Source organism: Ceratotherium simum, chromosome 24, assembly GCF_057802395.1.
Source record: "Ceratotherium simum simum isolate JZ-2026a chromosome 24, ASM5780239v1, whole genome shotgun sequence".
In the NCBI taxonomy this organism is placed as follows: domain Eukaryota; kingdom Metazoa; phylum Chordata; class Mammalia; order Perissodactyla; family Rhinocerotidae; genus Ceratotherium; species Ceratotherium simum.
The window spans coordinates 32,200,618-32,221,779 of record NC_141923.1 but is presented as its reverse complement, the minus strand read 5'-3'; the positions used below and the strand labels follow the sequence as shown (position 1 = coordinate 32,221,779).

Genomic DNA, 21,162 nt, shown 5'->3' with positions numbered 1-21,162 from the left:
AATAATAGTACGTACCTCAGCTGTTGTCAGAATTGAAAAAGGCAATGCATGAGAAGTGCTTTAGTTCAGTGGCTGACATGCGGAACTGCTCAACAAATGGTGAATGTTGAAGAGTGGGATATATAAGTAGACTGCCCACTTAAGAGAGAAAGCATGCAGTAAGCACATTCCTATAGAGGGCTGAATATACTAAGCTATAAGAGTTCAAAGAAGACAAAGAGCTTCTGCCATTAAAGAATTCTCAGTCTCCTGGGAAAGATGGAGAAGTAAACAAATAACTATAACGCGATGTGACAGTGCTACAGCAGAAGTCTGTTTGGATTTGTCAAAGGATTTTTATTTAGCAGTGACCGTGATACGCTGTTGCTGTGGATAGATGTTAGTTTCTATCCCACTAGAGAATCACAATGCATATTACATTCTCCTTGCAGTGAAAGGGAGTTGAGCAGAGTGTCTCTGGGCATCTGGATTCGGCCAGTCCCACTGCCCAAATCCACAGCTTAAGGAACAGGACGTGTCTCTGTTCTGTCTTTGCTGCTGGGCTTCCCTACCCATGGGTAGCCTTGGAGAGGGCTTTATACCCCATGGTGGGCTGCCTCTTGATTAAGACTCTGGGGGCTCAGTAGCATCTTAGAATGCACACAGGAGCCAACTACCTACCCCAGTCCTGCAGGAGAGTAAAAAAGATTCATGTCTAAAAAGAGCCTACATTCGTAAGTAGAACATTAAACGTGCCAGTTTTAAGTGATTTAAGTCACTTAAGCTACACTTTATCGTTTTTAATTGTTTATATTGTGAGTACCTGTCCTGAGTAAGCACATTTCCAAAAAGCAGTGATGATGAAAATGCAACAAGCCTTATTCTTTGTATAATTTCAAGACCTTTTTATTCCATCCTCTCCTCAACCTCCAAAATATATTATGTCTAAGGTAAATTACAGAAACTCTGTGAGTTACCGTTTTGTTAATTAAAGTCAATGAAAACTGAGATTTTTAAACATTTATAGAGAATATTGGCAATACCTGAGTGTCACAAAACAAAAAGGGGCATAGTCATGAAACAGCGTAAAATTAAAGTCAATCAAATAGAAAAAAAAATCCAAGTTGGATTATTCCTCACACCTGACTAGAGTAAATTCCAAGTAGATTCAATAGTTAAATGGATAAAATGAAACCATCAAAGTCTTAGAAGAAACTAAAAGAGAAACCGAAAGAGAGTTATTCACTTTAGAGTGAGGAAGTCCTTTCTAACTATGACGTTAAATCCAGAACCATAAAAGAAATGAATAATATATTCAATCGCATTACATCAAAACTTTCTGCATGGAAAAAAACCATCAGCAAAGTCAAAAGACAAATGACAAACTGGAAGGAAATACGTGCAGCTCTGTTACAGAAGAAAGACTAACTTCCTTAACATATGAGCTTCCAACAAATCAGAAAGGAAAAACCAACAGTGCAATAGAAGAATGGGCAAAAAATATGAACAGGCAGGGCCTGGAAGAGGAAGCACAAATAGCTCTGAGGCACCTAATGGCTCAGTCTCATTCACAGTAGAAGAAATGAATTAAAATCATACTGAGATGGGCTGGCCCCGTAGCCTAGCGGTTAAGTGCTCGCACTCCAATGCTGGCGGCCCGGGTTTGGATCCCGGGCGTGCACTGACACATTGCTTCTCCGGCCATGCTGAGGCCGCGTCCCACATACAGCAACTAGAAAGATGTGCAACTATGACATACAACTATCTACTGGGGCTTTGGGGGAAAAATAAATAAATAAATAAAAAATTATTAAAAAAAATCATACTGAGATATAAATTTTCAATGATCAAATTATCAAAGATCCAAAAGTCTGATAACATGCCCTGTTGATGATGGTGTTCTGAAACAGGTATTTTCATACTCTCCTAGTGGGGATATAAGTTGGTGCAACCACTAAGTACAGCAATTGGCCTTAACTCCACTTTTAGGAATTTATGCTTTAGATATTCCCCAAATGTGCATGATGAAATATACACAATATTATTCATTATACCAGTGTTTTTAAAGCAAAACTTTATTAGCTACCTAAATGCCCATCCATAGGCATTAAATAAATTGTGGCCCACCCACATAGTATAATACAAAGCAGTGAAGAAAAGAATGAGGAAGCTCTTTATGTACTGATATAATAATCTCCAATATATATTGTTAAGTGAAAAAAGCAAGGTGCAGAACAGCGTGTATAGCATGCTATACTTACTGTACATATGTACATGTATATGAGTAATGTATATATATATATATAATTTTCCCCTTGTATATACTTAAAATATCTCTGTATGGCTGGGGTCAACAGTGGAAAGGATGTTTCACTGTATATCCTTTTTGTTTTGTTTTGAATATTGAACTATATGAAAGTATCACCTATTAAAACTTTTTAAAAAAGGAAATAAAAAATAAGCCAAAATAATAAGCCAAATAAATAAATAAAATTGAATGATCAAGTTTCTAAACTGATGTGTGGTTGTCTATTCAATCTCTATTTCTCCTCTCTGATTCTTAACATAATCCAGTTTTATTTAGGCATCTGCCCCTCCCAACATACCCCCTGTGTCTCAGTCCACATCTGGGACTGCCTGCTTTAAGGGTAATCTCATTCCCATGGCCAGTAATTGGTTCAGGAACCCTGGCTAAAGTCTGTGTGGCATTGCCCTGAGAACAGAGGTTGACTCAAGAATAGGCATGTGACTCCAAACATACTACAGATTCCTGGAAAGAAGTTTCCTTGCTCTTAGGTAGACTTCTTGCTCTTTCCTTGCTCTTAGGTAGTCTTAGGTAGACTTCACCCAAATTGATGGCATCTCTGTGAAACCAGTAACTGTTACAGCCATTTTGCCTCCATGAAGGAAGCAGCCCAAAGTCAAAGCCAACACATAGAGGAGGTCATCTCAGGGTATCACAGAGAAATAGACTTGCAGTTATATGAAGCAATAATTTTCCTTATTGTTTATGTGAGTTTGAATGGAATTTTCTGTTACTTGAAGCTGCAGGCTAATACCCATGTCACACAGAGGAATATGTTTCCAAGAATCTAAGTGAAACACATGGATAAGTCAGAAGGAAAAAATGCCTCCTGAAGTTTCTCAGACTTAGCAAACTGCCAAGGCACATGGCATGTGTTGACATAAAAACTTTCCAAATCAGGCTCTGAACTCCAATTAGAATATGGTACAGAAGTAGCTGGGGGAAGGGGTGGAGACACTGAGAAGAAAGATACCAAACATTCACAGTGCTTATGACAGGGTAGGGAGGCTACTGGGTAATTTTATCTCCCTTTTCTACATTTCTCCTCAGATGAAAAATGTGAATGTGTTACTTTTATAATGGAAAACGAAATACCAGCCCAAAAGGCCACATGGAAGCAGAATGGTAGAGAGGTTGGGCCAAGCAAACCCCCAATAAGTTAACGTCAGGTTTTCAAAACACAAGCCTGAAGGCTAAATAAATAAATAAATGCTTATTAAAATCTCTTCATAAATTAGAGATTAGGAAGTTTAAGAATTCCTAGTAAACCTGAGGCTAATAGGAGTGAGGGATTTAAAACAAACTAACAAAACCCAAAAAGCAAATTTAGATTACAGCTGTAATATTTAAAGCAGAGCTGATTTTTCTGTTCTTTTTTGTGTGTGTGTGTGTGAGGAAGATCAGCCCTGAGGTAACATCCATGCCAATCCTCCTCTTTTTGCTGAGGAAGACTGGCCCTGGGCTAACATCCGTGCCTTTCTTCCTCTACTTTATATGGGACGCCGCCACAGCATGGCCTGACAAGCGGTAAGTTGGTGCGTGCCCGGGATCCGAACCCGGGCCACCAGCAGCAGAGCGCACGCACTTAACCACTACGCCACAGGGCCGGCCCCTGATTTTTCTGTTCTGGAGACGATGATTTCACAAATAATTTTGAGGTGTCGTGTTTCTAGTCACCCCTCATACATAGTTTGTTTTCATTTTCTGGGGATTCCCACAGGCTGAGGGTCACTACAGGACTCAAGTTGGGAGGCTTTGGCATCTTCTGGACCAAGGAGAATCCTGGAAGTGGACGACAGAAATTATTTTTTTCCCCTTCTTAATCCACTGACAACCTAGAAGGAAGACAAAGACTCCGTAAAGGAGACTTGAGTCTGGGATAATCAGGGAGGGAAGTAAGAGGAAACCAGGAAGAGAGAGTGATGACCCAGAAGCAAAAAGATTAAATAAGATAGGTACTGAAAAGTGCCTGTTGGACTTGGCAACTAGGAAGTTATTGGTGACTTAGGCAAAAGCAGAAATGAGAGTTAAGTTCAACGCAGGTGAGGAGCATCGTTCCACTCTTAAGAAACTTGGCTGCGAAGGAGAGGAGAAAGAGGGTGGAAGCTGGAGTAGACAGAAGGTCTAGGGATGAGAGTGCCTGCTTATAGGCGAAGGAAAGTGCTAGTAGAAAGAGAATGCTTGTGGTACCTGAGGGACCAAGGTTAACAGATTGAGTATGGTTTAGAGACTGCAAGAGATGGGGTCCAGAGCACAGATGGAGGGATTTCCTTAGGCAGAACAACATCTATTCCACTAAGAGAAGGAAAAAAAAAAAAAGGAAAGACGGATGCATGTGTAGATAAACTTAGAAGTAAGAGGGCAGGAAATTGAGAGCTTACAGTCTGATTTCCTCTATTCACTTTGTGCTCTGGGAGTGAGAGTGCTATCGATGTCTTGAGAACATTGGTGGGATTTTAAAAGTCACCTAGAGGGATGGAACAAGAACTGAATAAGAACCAAAGAATTACCAGGAAGAATCCTGGTAGCAGCTGAGATTGGAACCTGGAAAGTTAGCCTGTGTGCTGGAGGCAGAAAAAGCAGATCCATCCAGCATTATGGTTTTGGTTGAGGGCAAGAGTGGGAGGCACAGGAGTGAAAAAGCACTAGCCACGGAATGATTGAATTGTGAAACCATGAGACCTAAACTAGACAAGGAAGTGAGGGGAGGAGAAGTGGTGGTGGTAGAGGGGTCAGGAGAAGGAAGAAATTTTGAAAAAAGGAAAGGTCGGGGACAGTGGTTCTCAGCACTGGTTTGCAGAATAGGGAAGTTACCAACCAAGGGCTCACTACCTGACATGCACAGAAGCCAATACTATGGCGCCAGCTTTGGAGAAAAGAAAAAGCTTTATTTTGAGGTTGATTGGCAAGGAGACATGAGGCAAAGCTCTTAAATCTGTGTCCCCGACCCAAACTTCAGGGCAAAATTTAAGGAGTTAGGGGCTACTAAGCTGTAGCTGGGTCCATGTAAGCTGATTGGCTAGTCTTGATTCAGTCCGCATATGGTAATCAAGCTGCTGGAAGCCAGATTTTCCTTATTGAAGGCTGGGGTCATCCTGGGGCTATGGGTTCCCCCAGCAAGGCTTGATTAATCAATTACCTGTTTCAAGGAAGCAAAACTAGTTTAAGCTGGCCCGTGTTTTATGTGCTGTTTTAGGGAGTTTATTAAAAATGCAGATCTCTGGACCCCATGTGAGAGATTCCAATTTAGTATGTCTTGAGTAGAACCCAAAGACCTGTATTATTTTTCCAAATTATTATTTTTTAAAAATGAGTAATATGTGCATGACATAAAATTCAGAAAGTCCAAAAGATATACAATGAAAAGTAAGTCTTTTGCCTCTGTGGCAATGCCTGCTGCCATTTTGTCAGATGCCCTGTTAGGGACCTTCAATACATAATCCCAATATATTTTTTTTCTTTATGCAAACAACAGCATATCATACACACTGTTCCACACTTTTTTTTTTACTTAACCATATATCTTAAAGATCAGTCCAATGGATGAGTTCATTAAAAGCTACTTCAATATTCTATTGGCTGCTTGGAATTCTATTTTTTTGTGTGTGAGGAAGATTAGCCATGAGCTAACATCTGTTGCCAATCCTCCTTTTTTTGCTGAGGAAGATTGGCCCTGGGATAACATCTGTGCTCATCTTCCTCTACTTTACATGGGATGCCACCACAGTATGGCTTGACAAGCGGTCCATTGGTGCGTGCCCAGTATCCCAACCGGCAAACCCTGGGCTGCCGAAGTGGAGCACGTGATCTTAACCGCTACACCACCGGGCTGGCCCCCTTGGAATTCTATTTTTTAATACCAAAATATGGAAAACAATGGGTGTTTATATTAATTATCTAAATTAGGGATTCCCAACACCGGAGGGGTTTTTCAATACTCTATATATAAAGATGTACCATAATTTGGAATTCTATGGGTTTTTTTTGAAAGATTCGCCCTGAGCTAATATCTGTTGTCAATATTCTTCTCTCTCTTTTTTTTTTTCCTCCCCAGTACATAGCTGTGGAGGCTGGCCCGGTGGTGTAGTGATTGAGTTTGCATGCTCCACTTTGGTGGCCTGGGGTTCGCACCGCTTATCAAGCCATGCTGTGACGGTGTCCCATATAAACTAGAGGAAGATGAGCATGGATGTTAGCCCAGGGCCAATCTTCCTCAGCAAATAGAGGAGGATTGGCAACAGATGTTAGCTTAGGGCTAATCTTCCTCACACACACAAAAAAAGAGCCCCCAGTACATCGTTGTATATTGTAGTTGTAAGTCCTTCTAGTTCTTCTCTGTGAGCCACTGCCACAGCATGGCTGCTGACAGACCAGTGGTGTGGTTCCACTCCCAGGAAGTGAACCTGGGCCACTGAAGCAGAGGGAGCCAAACTTTAAGCACTAGGCCATCAGGGCTGGCTCTGGAATTCTATGTTTTTAATAGATTGTGATTATGGGGGTTCATGGACCACACATTGAAAAACACTTGTCACAGGACTTGAGAGCATAGTGAGTTTAAAAGATGGAAATGCAGAGAGAAAGAGAGTGAGAAAACTTGAAGGACAGGGAAGATTCACTTTGCATCATAATCTCTACTGATTTGAGAGATTTTTATCCTAAATATATCACTCCCCAGGAAGGTATATACAAAATACACTATTTGTGTATAATTAGAAAATGGTTATGGATATTAATAGCTGCTGAATTTCAGTGACAATAGGCAAAGCAAAAACAAAAACAAAAAAGCTAAACCAAACCAAAGGAACAAACAACACTAGTAAGAAATACATTCACCTGTGCTGTCAAAGTTTCCAAAAAGAAATTTGTGAAAAATCTCCAAGGGAAAGATCTTTTTTTTTTCCAAGTTGGTGGCAGTTTATTATGGTTTTTTTTTTCAAGTTTTTTTTGTGTGTGTGTGAGGAAGATTGGCTCTGAGCTAACACTCGTGCCCATCTGCCTCCATTTTGTATGTGGGACGCTGCCACAGCATGGCTTGATGAGTGGTGCGTCAGTCTGCTCCCGGGATTCGAACCTGCAAACCCTGGGCCGCCAAAGCGGAGTGCTCTAACTTAACCACTACACCACCAGGCTGGGCCTAGAAAAGATCTTTTTATTACATCATTGGAATTTTCATTTTTGGTTAGAAAAAAGTTCCAGCAATCGAAACTAAATGAAATGAGTCCATTGAATTCCCCAGGATTCTTCAATTCTACTTGGATTTCTTGACGTGGGGCTAGGACTAACTTAGAAAGTAGCAGACTCTGGATTGAAACACAAGTTTATCTGATTCCACATTCTGTGACCTTTCTACTACCAACCACTGCTTCCCACCAAGGAATGTTCTTGGTGCTCCTTGCCAGAGGAGCCAGACATCCAGCCTCCAGAGGTGACGCCTCTCTCCCTTCTGCACAGCTACAGGCGGGTCCTCCAGATGACACTGGTAACTACTAATCAGGGAGCTCTTACGAGAATCATTACATTAGTTGGCCCAATAGTTCTTGCTGGAGTTAACATACCCTGGCTGAAACAGAAAGGTAAACAAGCTCTTTAATACAATATAGCTAAACACATCAGACATCTCACTGACATAGAAGAATCTTTTCATGTCAAAAGATGGGAAATAACGTGTGTGTGTATTGTTTCTAATTCAGGGGTTCCCAGTATTTCGGGAGTTTTGCAATATCCTGTATACTTCCCCTTTCCTTTCATTGCCCTGCCTTAAAAGTATTGCACGTGAATTTAAGAAAAGTGAATCGAGTTTTTGAGATGTAACAGAAGGTATCCTCAGGATGATACAAGATCATAGCGAGCATTCCTGAACTAGTTAGTGTCAATTAAAACATGTTTTAGGGTTGGCCCTGTGGCTTAGCGGTTAAGTAGGCGCGCTCCGATACTCGAGGCCCAGGTTCCGATCCCAGGCGCGCACCGACGCACCGCTTCTCTGGCCATGCTGAGGCCATGTCCCACATACAGCAACTAGAAGGATGTGCAACTATGACATACAACTATCTACCGGGGCTTTGGGGGGTAAAAAACGGAGGAGGATTGGCAATAGATGTTAGCTCAGAGCCAGTCTTCCTCAGCAAAAAGAGGAGGATTAGCATGGATGTTAGCTCAGGGCTGATCTTCCTCACAAAAACAAAACAAAACAAAACATGTTTTAAAGTACTCATCAGATGGAATTACTACTTAAAAAAAACCAAGTAGATTGAGTTGAGATTTCTGAGAAGGATGAGCTGTTCAATTTTACTTATTTAGCTCCACATCCAGATATTGGTATTTACAATTATATTATATGAGACTTGGGAAGTTCCCCTTCCCCACCCTTGACATTTATTCTCCTGATGTGATATGAAGTGGTATATAGCAAATGACTAAAAAGAGAATCAGGGAAGAACTCGAGGGCATTTGTCTTCTCTTCCAAATTATCTTCACCTTTATTCCATAATTCTTCTAAGCTAGAGAAATGCTTTTGAATATTGAAGAGTTACCAAACAAAAGCTGAAATAGATTAAAATCTTTAAATGAAAAAGTCGCTGGGCCAACCCCGTGGCTTAGCAGTTGGGTGTGTGCGCTCCGTTACCGGTGGCCTGGGTTCAGATCCCAGGCATGCACCGATGCACTGCTTCTCCGGCCATGCTGAGGCCGAGTCCCACATGCAGCAACTAGAAGGATGTGCAACTATGACATACAACTATCTACTGGGGCTTTGGGGGGAAAAACAAAAAGGAGAAGGATTAGCAATGGATATTAGCTCAGAGCCGGTCTTCCTCAGCAAAAAGAGGAGGATTAGCATGGATGTTAGCTCAGGGCTGATCATCCTCACATAGACACACACAAAAAGTCATTGCTTTCTGCATTGCTTCATTTATTCAACTTACATCGACTGAGTGTCGATTGATGTTAACAGCTTTCTGCTTGGCCTTGTGTGCGACAGGCTGAGAAGTGCCTTGCCCTCAAGGAATGTACAGTTTAGTTGGAGGAATACGAAATAGTACACATTTAAGTGCTAAATGAATGTAACATATGCGTGCTCTAGGCTATTCATGAATGGGTTTGAAGTACTAGTCATTGCGGATTTTAGTAGGCAGATGGAGGAGTAAGGTTTTCTAGGTAAGGCAAATGGTGTCAGCAAGAGCATAGAAGTAGAAATTAATAAGTGGATGGGCTGATAAACAAAAATAAACAAACAGTATGCTGATATTCACCAGTAAAAAGGGTTCATGGTGGGGAGTAGTGGGAGCAAGTTAGAGAAAATAGTGATTCAGGTTTGGGGGACCTTGAATGCCTGGCTAAGGAGTATGCCTTTAGTACTGTAGCCGACAGAAGAGAACAGAAAGCTTCCGAGAAAAGGAGGGGCATGGGAAAAGTGGATTAGGGAGATTAATTTGTTGGTGGAATGTAGAATGGTTTTGAAGAGAGATTGGAGGCAACAGGAGGCTATTTGGTATGAGTTGATGAGGGCATCCACCAGGATGGTTGATCTGGCAACGTAAAAGAAGGACTGAGCAGCGGAAAGACGGCAGGAAACTAGACCATGGGGGAGGGAATATGAGGTTTCCAGTCTGAGCGAGTTGGAAAATGTTGGTTTCACTGAGAGATGTAAATAAGAAGGGCTGGTCTGAGATGGTGGTGGGCGGGGGAAGACATGGATACTTGCTGCATTTGGGGTGTTGCCAGGACATGTGGGCTATAATGTCTAAAGCAAATAATGGCTGCCACATAAACTGACCAGAGCTGCAATTTGTACGTCTCTGCTCCAAGGTGGGCTTGGGTGGGGGTTGTTAGAAGGTTTTGTGCACTCAGCTTTGTCCCTTTCAGGCAGGAGTGAGCATCTGCTGTCAGAGCATTCCTAGTCCTCAAGGGGCCTATAAGCTAGTCAGGAAGTATTATTTTAATAGAATTAGCTGAAAGATGAGCAAATGTCAGGTGGTGGTTTGGTAGTACGTCATGGCTGCTAACTTTGACATGCTAAGTGTAACATAATTAATGGCTTTTATGCACGGCTAAGAGGGTTAACACTTAGCAAATTAGATTCCTTAGGTTTTGTTCTCCTTTCATATTTTATGAGTATGATAGAATATGTTACTTTGGGCAAACTATTTAACTCTCTGTGCCTTGGCTTCCTGTTTATAAAATAGGAAGCTTGTTACGGCAGCATTCATAAACATTTTGAAAGCTACAGATAAAAAGCACTGTAGGATTCTCTCCCCTCCCAGCCCCACTCCAAGGTCTGAGTCAGTCTTTTGAAAGGTCATCCATTTCATTGAATTCTTTCTTAGCTCCCTAAGCCAATTAATTAGCATTTTTCTAAAATGCTTTTACCAGTTCAGAGCTGAATGACGTAGGCTATAACTGCCTTTTCTACCCTCTGGGCCTGCCCATCCTGCTGACCCCTTTATACTCAGTGGCTGGTGCCATGTGACTCCCATCCCTAGGCTCCTGGGTCAATCCCAGCCATAATGGAGGGGAACTGGAGTTCTATACTAACACCCTGGGAACTCAACATAAGGCAACCATGATTAGCGTGAAATTCTGTCTCAGTTCTAGGTATCAAACTTCTGCATTGTTTCCAAGTCTCATTCTGTCCGCCAAGACTGGACTTTGGATCTTGTTGCCCTGAGCCCAAGTCCTTGCCCCCAAAACTTGCCCAGTACCTCGCCTCAAGGACCTGAATTCCATTTGTTTTCATCGATTCCCTAGGGGGAGAGGAATCCAGACCTGGAAGACAGCACTGAGGCTGGGGCCTTGCTATAAGCAACATATTTTCTTAATGTTTGCTGTGATTTCCCAATTTTTGTCTGCTCCTGGATTTCCCAAGGCTGTGTTCCAGCTGCCCATTGACTTACAACACTCGCATTCTCCATGCTGAACCAGACTGATGCTGGCTGCCTTCCTGGTTGCTCTCCGTTCCATACCCTCCAGATACTGTCTTCTGGCTGCCAACTCATCACGCCAGCTGGGTCTGCCTCTAATTCCAAGGATGTATCTAGTTCTAGTCTCCACTTTTTCCAGTCCACCTCATCCCTATTACAGTTAATCCTTTTACATTAAACTACAGCAGATATTTGCTGGTGTGGAAACCGATGTGGTTTGGGGAATTTTATCCTTGTTTATATCTGTCTTTGTGTTGGAAAGCTTGGGATCACTTCCAAAATCTGCTCTGAGAACTTTCCTGTCTCCTTCAGAAGAAACATATGAACACTTGACAATTTCTTTAGTCTATGACCAAGCCTCATGGCCACTATGTTCATTGTAAAATTGCATTATTCAATCTTAATTTAGCTTTTAGACATACTAATACATTTAAAAGTATATTTTGGCCAGTATTTCTTCATATCTCTCAGTTTCAAGGTATCTTATTGGAATTCAATGGCTTTGTGGTTATGAGGAAACAAATCAAGGCTGGGGATGCCGTTCTACAGTGGTAGTTGCAACTTTTAAGGTACATTAGAGTCTTCCAGAGGGCTTGTTAAAACAGATTGCTGGGTCCTGTGCCCGGAGTGTCTCTGGAGCGGTGCCTGAGAATTTGCATTTCTAACACGTTCTCAGGTGATGTTGACACAGCTGGCCCTGGGACCACACTTTGAGAACAACTGGTCATACATTCAAACTGGCCACAGGTAACCAGAAGCTGCTGAGCAGTTATTGGTCAGTGCAAACGCTTATCTGAATGGATAAGGTAGAGAGTGCTGAGAAACAGGCTTCCAAAGTTCAGTCTCTGCAGTAGGTTGACTGCTGGTTTCAGAGGTCTTCTCAACTATTTATTACTTATGAGAATGTGGATAGTTTCTTTGAGCTTTGGTCTTCTCATTCATGAAATAACGAGATCCTCTATATGGCCCTCACATAAGTGTTGTGAAGGCCAAACGAAATGGGCGTGAAAATGCTGAACGGTAAAGTGGTGTGGCACTGTAATGGTTTTTCAATACTCTTCTTTAAAATGTCACCAGTTTCCTTTGGCTCTCTTTTCTCATTAATTACAGCAACTTTAATCCAGGAATAGAGTACTTTTATTGCTATCATAAACAAACTTCAAACTCTTTTTTTAAAAATTTCTTTCAATGAGATCAGACATACCTCATAAACATTACACAGAGCCAAGAATGATTCCCAGCTTTTGCAGCTATAAAAAGAGAAGTACAAGATCCTATCGTGACTTGGGGCGGAGTCACAGTGAATCTTTCAACCCTGTTTAGATTGCCCCATTAATAAAAATGGCTACAAGTTACAGCACGTCAAAAAATAAAATCACCGTGTACAATAATAAACCTGTCCACCCCACACTTTTACACCTTTTGCAACTTCTATTAATTTATCTGTCTTTGGAAGTAGTAAATCCTCCCAATCCCGGATGTGGCTGTTTTTCTCACCCAAGGGCCTCCAGCCTGCTCCAAGGCTCAACACCGTTCTTGTTCAAATTGGGTGCGTTTGTGACTGTTCAACAGTGTGGTCAGCTGTACCTAACTCTTCCGAGCCTTCAATGAGTATCTCGGATATTGGCCTCATTGTTCCTAGGTCTTTAATAAATACCATAAAACGTCAGCCAGGATGCTGACAAGGTTTCGGAGAGAGGAAGACCTGGCTTAAGGACTGGTCAGTGGACTTCCCTGGTCGGTGGGCCGGGAGAGGAACGGCCTCTCCTGGAGCCCCTCCGGCCGGTCCCGGAACCTCGGCAGCCCCGACCGCCGCCCCGGGCCGGGCCCGCTTCTCCCAGGCGCCGGCAGGAGGCGCCCGCGGCGGCCGAGGCGCTGTGCGCACCCGCGGGGAGCCGGCCCAGGGGGCGGGGGCAGCGGAGAGGAGGAGCCGGAGGGGGCGCGGCTTGCTCCCCGTTCCTCCCGGGCGCCGGGCCTCTTTCTCCGCCTGGCCCAGGCTGGCGGCCGGCGGGGGTCGCGGCGGCGGCGGCGGCGCTGGCAGGCCGCGGGCGGCGGGGGCCTGGCTCCGGCCCCGGGTGTTAGGAGACAAGATGGCGGCGGCGCTGTGGAGGCCGGTCTCCTCCTCTCCTCCGCTCTCCTCCGCCCCGCCGCTCGCCGCCTCCTCCCCGGTCTCCTCCTCCTCGTTCGCCGCCGCCTCCTCCTCCAGCAGCAGCCCTAGCGACCGCCGGAGCGCCGGCCCGCTCTCCCGGAGCTCCGGAGGGGGATAGACGGGGCAGCGGCGGGCTCTGGCGACCGAGGCCGAGCTGGGGCCGGGGCGGGGACGGCGGCGGCGGCGGCGGCGGCGGCGCCGGGTGGGGATGGGGTCGCAGACGCTGCAGATCCTCCGGCAGGGGGTGTGGGCCGCGCTCAGCGGGGGCTGGTACTACGACCCGCACCAGGCCACCTTCGTGAACGCGCTGCACCTCTACCTGTGGCTCTTTCTGCTCGGCCTGCCCTTCACCCTCTACATGGTGAGTGTGGGGGCGGGGAGAGGGTGGCTCCTGCCCCTGCCCGCGGGCGGGGACGCGCCGGGTTTCCCGAGGCCGCCGGGCGCGCGCCTCCCTGGCTCCGGGCCGGGGTCGCGCCCTCTTCCTCTTCCCGGGGCGCGCGCCCCACCATCCCGCGTCCCCGCCGCCTCGGGGCCCGAAGCCTCGCTCGCTGTCGTGCTCCTCTCCCCTACCCTGACTCCCCACTCTCCTCTGGCTCTAGGGCTTCCCCTAGTTCTGTGATGACAAGCGAAACGGATCAGCTGCGCCCCCCCCCCCGCCCGCCCCCGTGCGCCCAACCGGTTTCCTGGCACATGGTCTCTCCCTAGGCCCATTCTTGGGGGGTCGCGAGCCTGTACCCTTTCCAGCCTTTCCGCCCGGGTAGAGCCCAGTGGTTCCCTGCCCTTAGCGTTTGGGGGAAGGCGCCCAGCGTGCTGCTCCTAAGGGGACGCCGCCTGCATCCTTGGCACGCGTGCTTATTTGCGCTCCGTTCCTCGGGCGCCGGGCACCCCCTGGGCACTCCCTTCACCCCAGGCGGTTAGGCGGTTCCCCCTCCTCCTCTCCGGGGAGTCCCCACCCTCCTCCTCGCCTCTGATCCGCGTGCGGAGCCTTCGGAGCGGGGGAAGAATGCGTGCCGCTCTGTTGGGAATGTATTTGTGGGTCGTCCGGGCGCTTCCTCGCTGGAATAGGTGGTGGTTGAAATCCTGGCTCTTAACCTTCCTGCCTCTAGAACCATTGTTTTTCCTCGCCACTCGTTCTTTTCTGTTCTCCGTGGTCCGTGGCTGTACTGTTGCCAGGCCAGCTTTGTGGGGAGGGAGCGGGGGAGGTACGGGGAGTCTGGCTGGCATTTCAGCAGATTTGTTTTATCTGTAAAAGGCCTTGGTTCAAGGCCTTTTACTGATAGGGAAAAGGAAGGTACTGCCTGTTGCTGAATTCAGTACGATCAGCTCTCCGAATGATTTAGGTTTTTAAGCTATATTTTCACTGCAAGTTGTAAGCGCATTTTTTTTTTTAAACGTATTAGGTTAGGGTGGGGCATTGTGGTCACTAATGTGGAAGAGAGATGCGGTAAAAAAGCCATTTTTTAAAAATGTACTTTTTTAGGGGACTTGTTCATTCTTGTCCCATTCTGGAAATTTATCTTGAAGTGTTATAATTTTCAATTAATTCTGGCCTAGAGAGTTCTGTTTGCACTTTTCTACCTTCCAGGAACATGACATCATTAATGAACAGGTTAATTACTTTGGGTGTAAGAATCCTCAGGCTGTCACAGAGCTTTCATAGCAAATTTCTCTTATATCCAGGAGGATTGTACTATAAAAGTGAAACTGGTTCTTGGGATGTGAGGATTAGTTGCTGTGTCCCCGTGTAAGGTTTTTATGTTAGCACGTGAACTGTGTTAGTGGCTAAGTCCCTTGGTATAATTAACAAACAGTACTAAAGGAAATTAGAGCAAATGGAAAGCAATACATTGAATTTACTGCTTCATTTTGGGAGTTTATTCAGTTGAATTTAATTCACAAATAAATATTTGAGTGTCTACTGTGCACTGGGCAATTTGCTGGGTTCTGGGAAAGTAAAATTGCTTCTCTGACTTTCTTGCCTCAGTTAATGGCAACACTGCTCTTCCTAAACCTTTTAAAAGCTCTCCTTGATTCTTCTCTCTCTCTCTCTTCACATCCAGTTCATCAACAAATCTTGTGGTCCTTTGTTTTTGTGAGGAAGATTGGCCCTGAGCAAACATCTGTGCCAGGCTTCCTCTATTTGGTACATCAGATGCCGCCTCAGCATGGCTTGATGAGCAGTGCGTAGGTCCTCCACAGGGATCCGAACTGGTGAACCCCGGGCCGCCGAAGCGGAGTGCTCGAACTTAACTACACCACTGGACCGGCCCCAAGGCTTGTGGTTCTGTCTTCAAAATCTAACTAGAATTCAGCTAATTGTCATCATCATTCCCTTGGTAAAGCCACCAATATATCTGCCCTGGATTATTGCAGCGTTCTAATGAGATTCATAGCTTCCATTCTTTATTCTCTATTCTCCGTACAGAAGTCTGAGTGATTCTTTAAAAACTTGTCTGATCATGGCACTCTTCTGCTCTCAGAGCCTGCCATCCCTTGTGTCTCTACCCCCCTCCCCCTCCCACACATTTGCCGCCTTAGATTTTTTCTGCACAATAACTGTGTTCCTGCTGCAGGGCTTTTGCACTTGGTCTTCCCCTTCTGTCTAGATGACTCCTCCCCTCCAGATATCTGTGTGACTTGTTCCACCTATTTCAGATTTAGTTATATGTGAGGCTTTCCCTGATAACCTATGTAAAATAGCCACTTCCTAGCTCCTACAATACTTCTTAGCCCTCCTACCCTCCTTTATATTTAATAGCATTTATCACTAATTGATATATATTTATTAACTTAATGTCTCTCTTGTTATAATATAAGCTCTAAGAGAGCAGAGACTATTTTGTTCACTGCTGCATTGTCAGGACTTAGATCAGTGCCAAACATAGAGTAAGTACTCAGATACTAAATGAATGATCAGAAATGAACAAGACACAGCTTCTGCCTTCAAGGAACTTGAAGTCTAGCTCTAGGATAAAGAACAATTGCAAGCATTGGAACTGTTGTGAAAAGGGAAATGCAGAGTGACCCTGAGCTGATAGTCAGGGGGTTGATCCTTGTCTAGGGGCAGTCAGCAAAGAGGATTTGTAAACATTTTAGGAAACATAGTAGTAGTACAGTACTGAGGTAGGTAGTTTGAAGGATACACTTGAAGCAAAATCCAACATTCCATGTTAAAATAAAATCTCAGTTAATATTATATGTATAGTCTTCCAGTAATAATTATAAATAATAATGACTATTTATTAAGTATGTGTATAGGTTCTTTATCCCAAACCCTGTGTCCTCCTTTTGCTGATGGGGACACCTGAGGTTTAGCTCTTAGTGACTTGTTTTATGACCTTAGGCAGATAAAGAGCTAGGATTTACACAGGGCTTTTGAAGCCATTGTACAGGCAGCCTTGTTTTTGTTTAAAGACCCAAAGTCTGTGAAGAGGCAGTACGTTAAGTTAGGAAGAGTCTTAAGACTCCTTGCGTAGGATTCAGATACTTTTTCTATTAGTAGCTTTTGTGGATACTTTGAGGAGTGGAATTTATAGTCTCTGCGTTTATAAAACTTTTAAGTAGTGAAAATCAAGGAGTAATATTTCCTTTTACTTTCATTGCCTTTTCTGTTTCAGGCACTCACCCCATTTTATCTTGTAATTATTTTTGTACGTGACATGTCACAGATGGTGAGCTTTGTGGGCGTGAGCTCTGTGGCATTTTCATGTGGTGGAAAGCAGATTGGAATTGGTGTTATCTTGATTTTTGAGTCTTGGCTTTGTTACTGATTGTGTGCCCTTTGGGCAAGACTTTCCACCTTTCTGAACCTTGATTTACTCGTTTATGAGATATTTCATGTGTATTTTGTAAGAAAATATTTATAAAAGAAATTGTTCACCTTTGGAGTGGCCTTTAGTAAATGTCGTTTGAAAGGATGGCTAATTAGAACAGCGTTTCCTCAGTAATGTATGACTGGAGGAGATGACATAGCTCTGGATTTATTAAGTCAAACCACTATCTTAACATACTGCTCAACGTATTGTTTTCTTCCATAAAGAGTTATGTCCCTAGTGAAGAGCTGTAACATTAAAATCTGTTTACAGAAGTGGTTCAGACTCCAGTTGACATCAGAATCCTTGGAACATGTTAAAAATGTGTACATGTGCATGGTCACTCTGATGCAGATCTGAGATGTGGCCCGTTACGTTGTATTTTATAAACATCTTGGTCAGTTTAAAGAACTTGATCAGTATGTCCCGATTCCCAGCCCCTGAGTTACATCCAGCTGCCCTCTCCTCCTATCCTCTTGGCTGTCTCACAGGCATCTCAAAGGTATCATGTCTAAAACTGTTGTTGATTCCCCACTAAACCTCCCCACCCCATTACCACCACCAGCACCACCAAACTTGTTTTCTTCCTCTGGCCTTGTCATCTTAGTCACGTATTTAGTTGCTCATACCTCACCTTAAGAGCAAGTCTTATCAATTCTTCTGTCAGAATACCTCAAACCTTCCTTTTCGCTTCCAAGTTCATACCATTTTTTGTCTGCACTGCTACCTTAGCTTCTGTTCTAGCCCTTTTATAGCTTGTTCTCCTCAAAGTAAAAGACATCAATCTGTTCGTGTCATTCTCCCTTTCTCTTATTCCTCAGTGATTTTCTTTTATACTTAGAATAAAATCCAGCATCCTAACCCAGGCCTCACTGCAGGCCACTCCGCCCTGTCTGCAGTTGGTGTTGTAGTCACATGGCCTCCTCTCTGGGACCTCACCCTGCTGAGCTTGTTCTCCTGGGGTCTTTGCAAGGGCTCTGTCTTTTTTTTTTTTTTTTTTTGTGAGGAGGATCAGCCCCGTGCTAACATCTGCCAGTCCTCCTCTTTTTTTGCTGAGGAAGACTGGCCCTGGGCTAACATCCGTGCCCATCTTCCTCCACTTTGTATGGGACACCGCCACAGCATGGCTTGCCAAGCAGTGCGTCAGTGTATGCCTGGGATCCGAACCGGCGAACCCCAGGCCGCCGCAGCGGGGCGCGCGCACTTAACCGCTTGTGCCACCAGGCCGGCCCCCAGGCTCTGTCTTCTGAGGGGCTGCTCTTCCCTCCTGCTCTTTGCAGGGCTGGCTGCTACTTGGTCTTAGGGCTGGGCTTAATATCATCTCCTCAGGGAGGCCTAACCCGATAACCATAAACAGGTTCTCTCTCTTTTTCTGTCATTCCATCCTGTAGCTTTCTTTCATGGTTCTTATCACAAACATATATTTATATCTTGGTTTATTTACTTGTTTGCTCTCTCTAACATTCCGTCCCCGCTCAATACCTTGTAAGTTCCATGGGGGCAGGGGTCATGTCTGATTTACTTGGCATTGTATATCCAGTGTCTACTCTTGTGCTTGGCTTATATTAGGCCTGAATAAATATTTGTTGAATGAGTTTTTTATAATATATGTGAACCTTCTTGAGACTTATCAGCTTAACTGATATAGAATAGTTAGGGGTGGGGGAAGTACTGTGATGGGCTGTGTTATAGGTGGAGTCACATCTTATTTGGGGGTTAGTTCAATATCAGTGTGCATGACAAATCAAAAACAGAATGCGTCTTGAAAAAGCATTAAATCATTTAAAATGCAGCATAGTTTTTTGATTATACAACTTTGTGCAGTTATACATACATATACATATATACACATGATATATACAGTAATATATACTATATAATTCTGTGGAGAGATTATATTCAGAAACTAAGTCATTCATATAAAATTTATGAAGATATCAACTTTTTCTTCATAGTTATCTTATTATTTTCTGTAGCTGATCTTTATCATCTACACAATGAAAAATCCTTTATTAGTGAGGATTTCTCTGAGGCCCTCAAGTCATTTTCTTTCCCAAAGATTTAAAAATGTTTTAAAGATCAATGTAAACAAGATTTTGTTATGATGACTAAAACTGAAATTTTCATATTTCATAATTCCTAAAAAGTTTTAATTAGGAAAGTTATTGTATTATAAATTAGCAATTAAACATGGTTATTTAGTATTAGAGTATTTTCTGTGTCCTTTAGGAAAGTTTAGTGAATAGTGGATGGTCTGTTTTGACCTATATCCTGTGCCTTTTCTTACCAGTATTTTCAATATTTAATATTGAGGTGAATGTAATTGTTTCCATAATTGGCTATGGCACAGATATAGCTCTTATCTCTCTGTTATGTCGCCTATACTAAATTAGGGATACGTTGTCCAAAGATGTTTTGCAAATGAAGTTTCTAAGAAAGCAGCCATATTTGTCAACTTGTAGAAAAGCTTGTAAATTTACAAAAATGCAAATGATTGCTAAAATGTTTGTGTCTTTTATTAAAGGTGGAATATTTTCTGCCATTTGAGAAATTACTCCAGGTTGTAACATTACTTGGTAGTTGAAAGACTAGGAAAGTTTCTGTTTCTTTTCCAGACTTTGAATACATAGATTTAATGAGGTAGTTTGCTTCCTTTAGCTGACTTTGCTGAAAGATAAATTTTTCCAACAGTTTTTTATGAGAATTTTCAGACATATAGAAAAGTTGAAAGAATTGTACCTACCACCTGGAGTCTGCAATTTTTTAAATTATGTGTCTCAGTCTATGTATCCCTCTGTCTATCAAGACCTTTTTTTTAAGGGGGATGCATGTGAAGTAAGTTGCTGACATCGGTACAGATCACCCCTAAACACTTCAGCATGCGTACTATTAGCTAGAGTTCTAAAAGGCACACATCACAAATCTAAGTGGATGTGTAGTTGGATGACTTTTGAATTTTGATAAATGCATACACCTGTGTAGTGCAAACCTTTCATGTTGTAGAACATTAACATCACCCCAGAAAGTTCCCGCTTGCCCTTCCTAGTCAGTCTTCCCAGTCGATCATCATCAGTCAATATGATTTCTTTCCATCATAGAGTAGTTTATCATGTTCTAGAACTTCATTTAAGTGGAGTCATGTAGCATATACATTCTGTAAGTCTTTTTCACTCAGCATGTTTTTGAGATTCATCCATATTGTGTATATCAGTAGCTTGTTGCTTTTTGTTGCAGAGCAGTATCTCTTTGTCTGACTATACTACAGTTGATTCACCTCTGTCCATTCTCCTGGAGATGAGGACCTTGTTCCAGTTTTTGGCTTTATGTAAAAGGTGTGACCCCAACTTGAGGATAGGTTTTATCGGGACTCAGAGAAATTGGAAAACTTCATTGAATATCAAAAACACTTTCTCTTCCCAAATAGATTGTTTTAACCTAAAATAAATGAATGATAATTGCATATTTCATCCTCTTGTTTCAATTTTTGTAGTTTTTAATACTGTACTTTTATTTGCTCAGTATTTAGATTTTTCTCTGTTTTGTCAATGCAGTAGACTCATTTTCTTCAGTTTTATATATATGCTAAATCAGAAATTATAGCTAAGTAAAAAGAAGAAAATAAAAACCAACTGTAATCCCTTTGACCTAGTGTGTTGAACATTTTAGTAACCAAAACGTATTTGGAGCTTATAAATATGGATTATGCTTCTTCCTTACAAAAAATAGGCTTATAAAATTTGTATTGTTTTAAAGCCTCTTATTTTCCACTGACTATAAATTGTGAATGTTTCCATGTGGGGGAAAAAAAGTAAGAATTTTAATAGCTCTGTAGTAGACCACAGTACAAATGTGTTACAGTTCACTTTCCTGTTATTGGTTATATAGGTTGTAGTTTTTAGCTATTTAGAAAATGCTAGGGGTGAATATTCTCGTAGTTAAATCTTTGTAGCACTAGTCTTTTGTATAAATTCCTAGAAGTAGACTTGTTGGATTAAAGGATAT

At 43.0% G+C, this 21,162-nt stretch overlaps 1 protein-coding gene across 11 annotated transcripts in view; it reads left to right on the top strand.

Moving 5' to 3' along the window:
* Positions 1–13,208: 13,208 nt before the first annotated feature.
* PCNX1 (pecanex 1) overlaps positions 13,209–21,162 on the top strand; it is a 185,568-nt gene continuing 177,614 nt past the window's right edge. For 7 of the 11 annotated variants that reach the window (XM_014784353.2, XM_087448302.1, XM_087448303.1 and 4 more), the window contains exon 1: positions 13,210–13,709. In XM_014784353.2, the coding sequence (XP_014639839.1) occupies positions 13,557–13,709 (153 nt within the window). In that variant the 5' untranslated portion in view covers positions 13,210–13,556. Of the gene's footprint in view, positions 13,710–21,162 lie in introns of all 11 variants that reach the window. The other 4 variants (XM_014784357.2, XM_014784356.2, XM_087448301.1 and 1 more) reach the window with 2 other exon arrangements.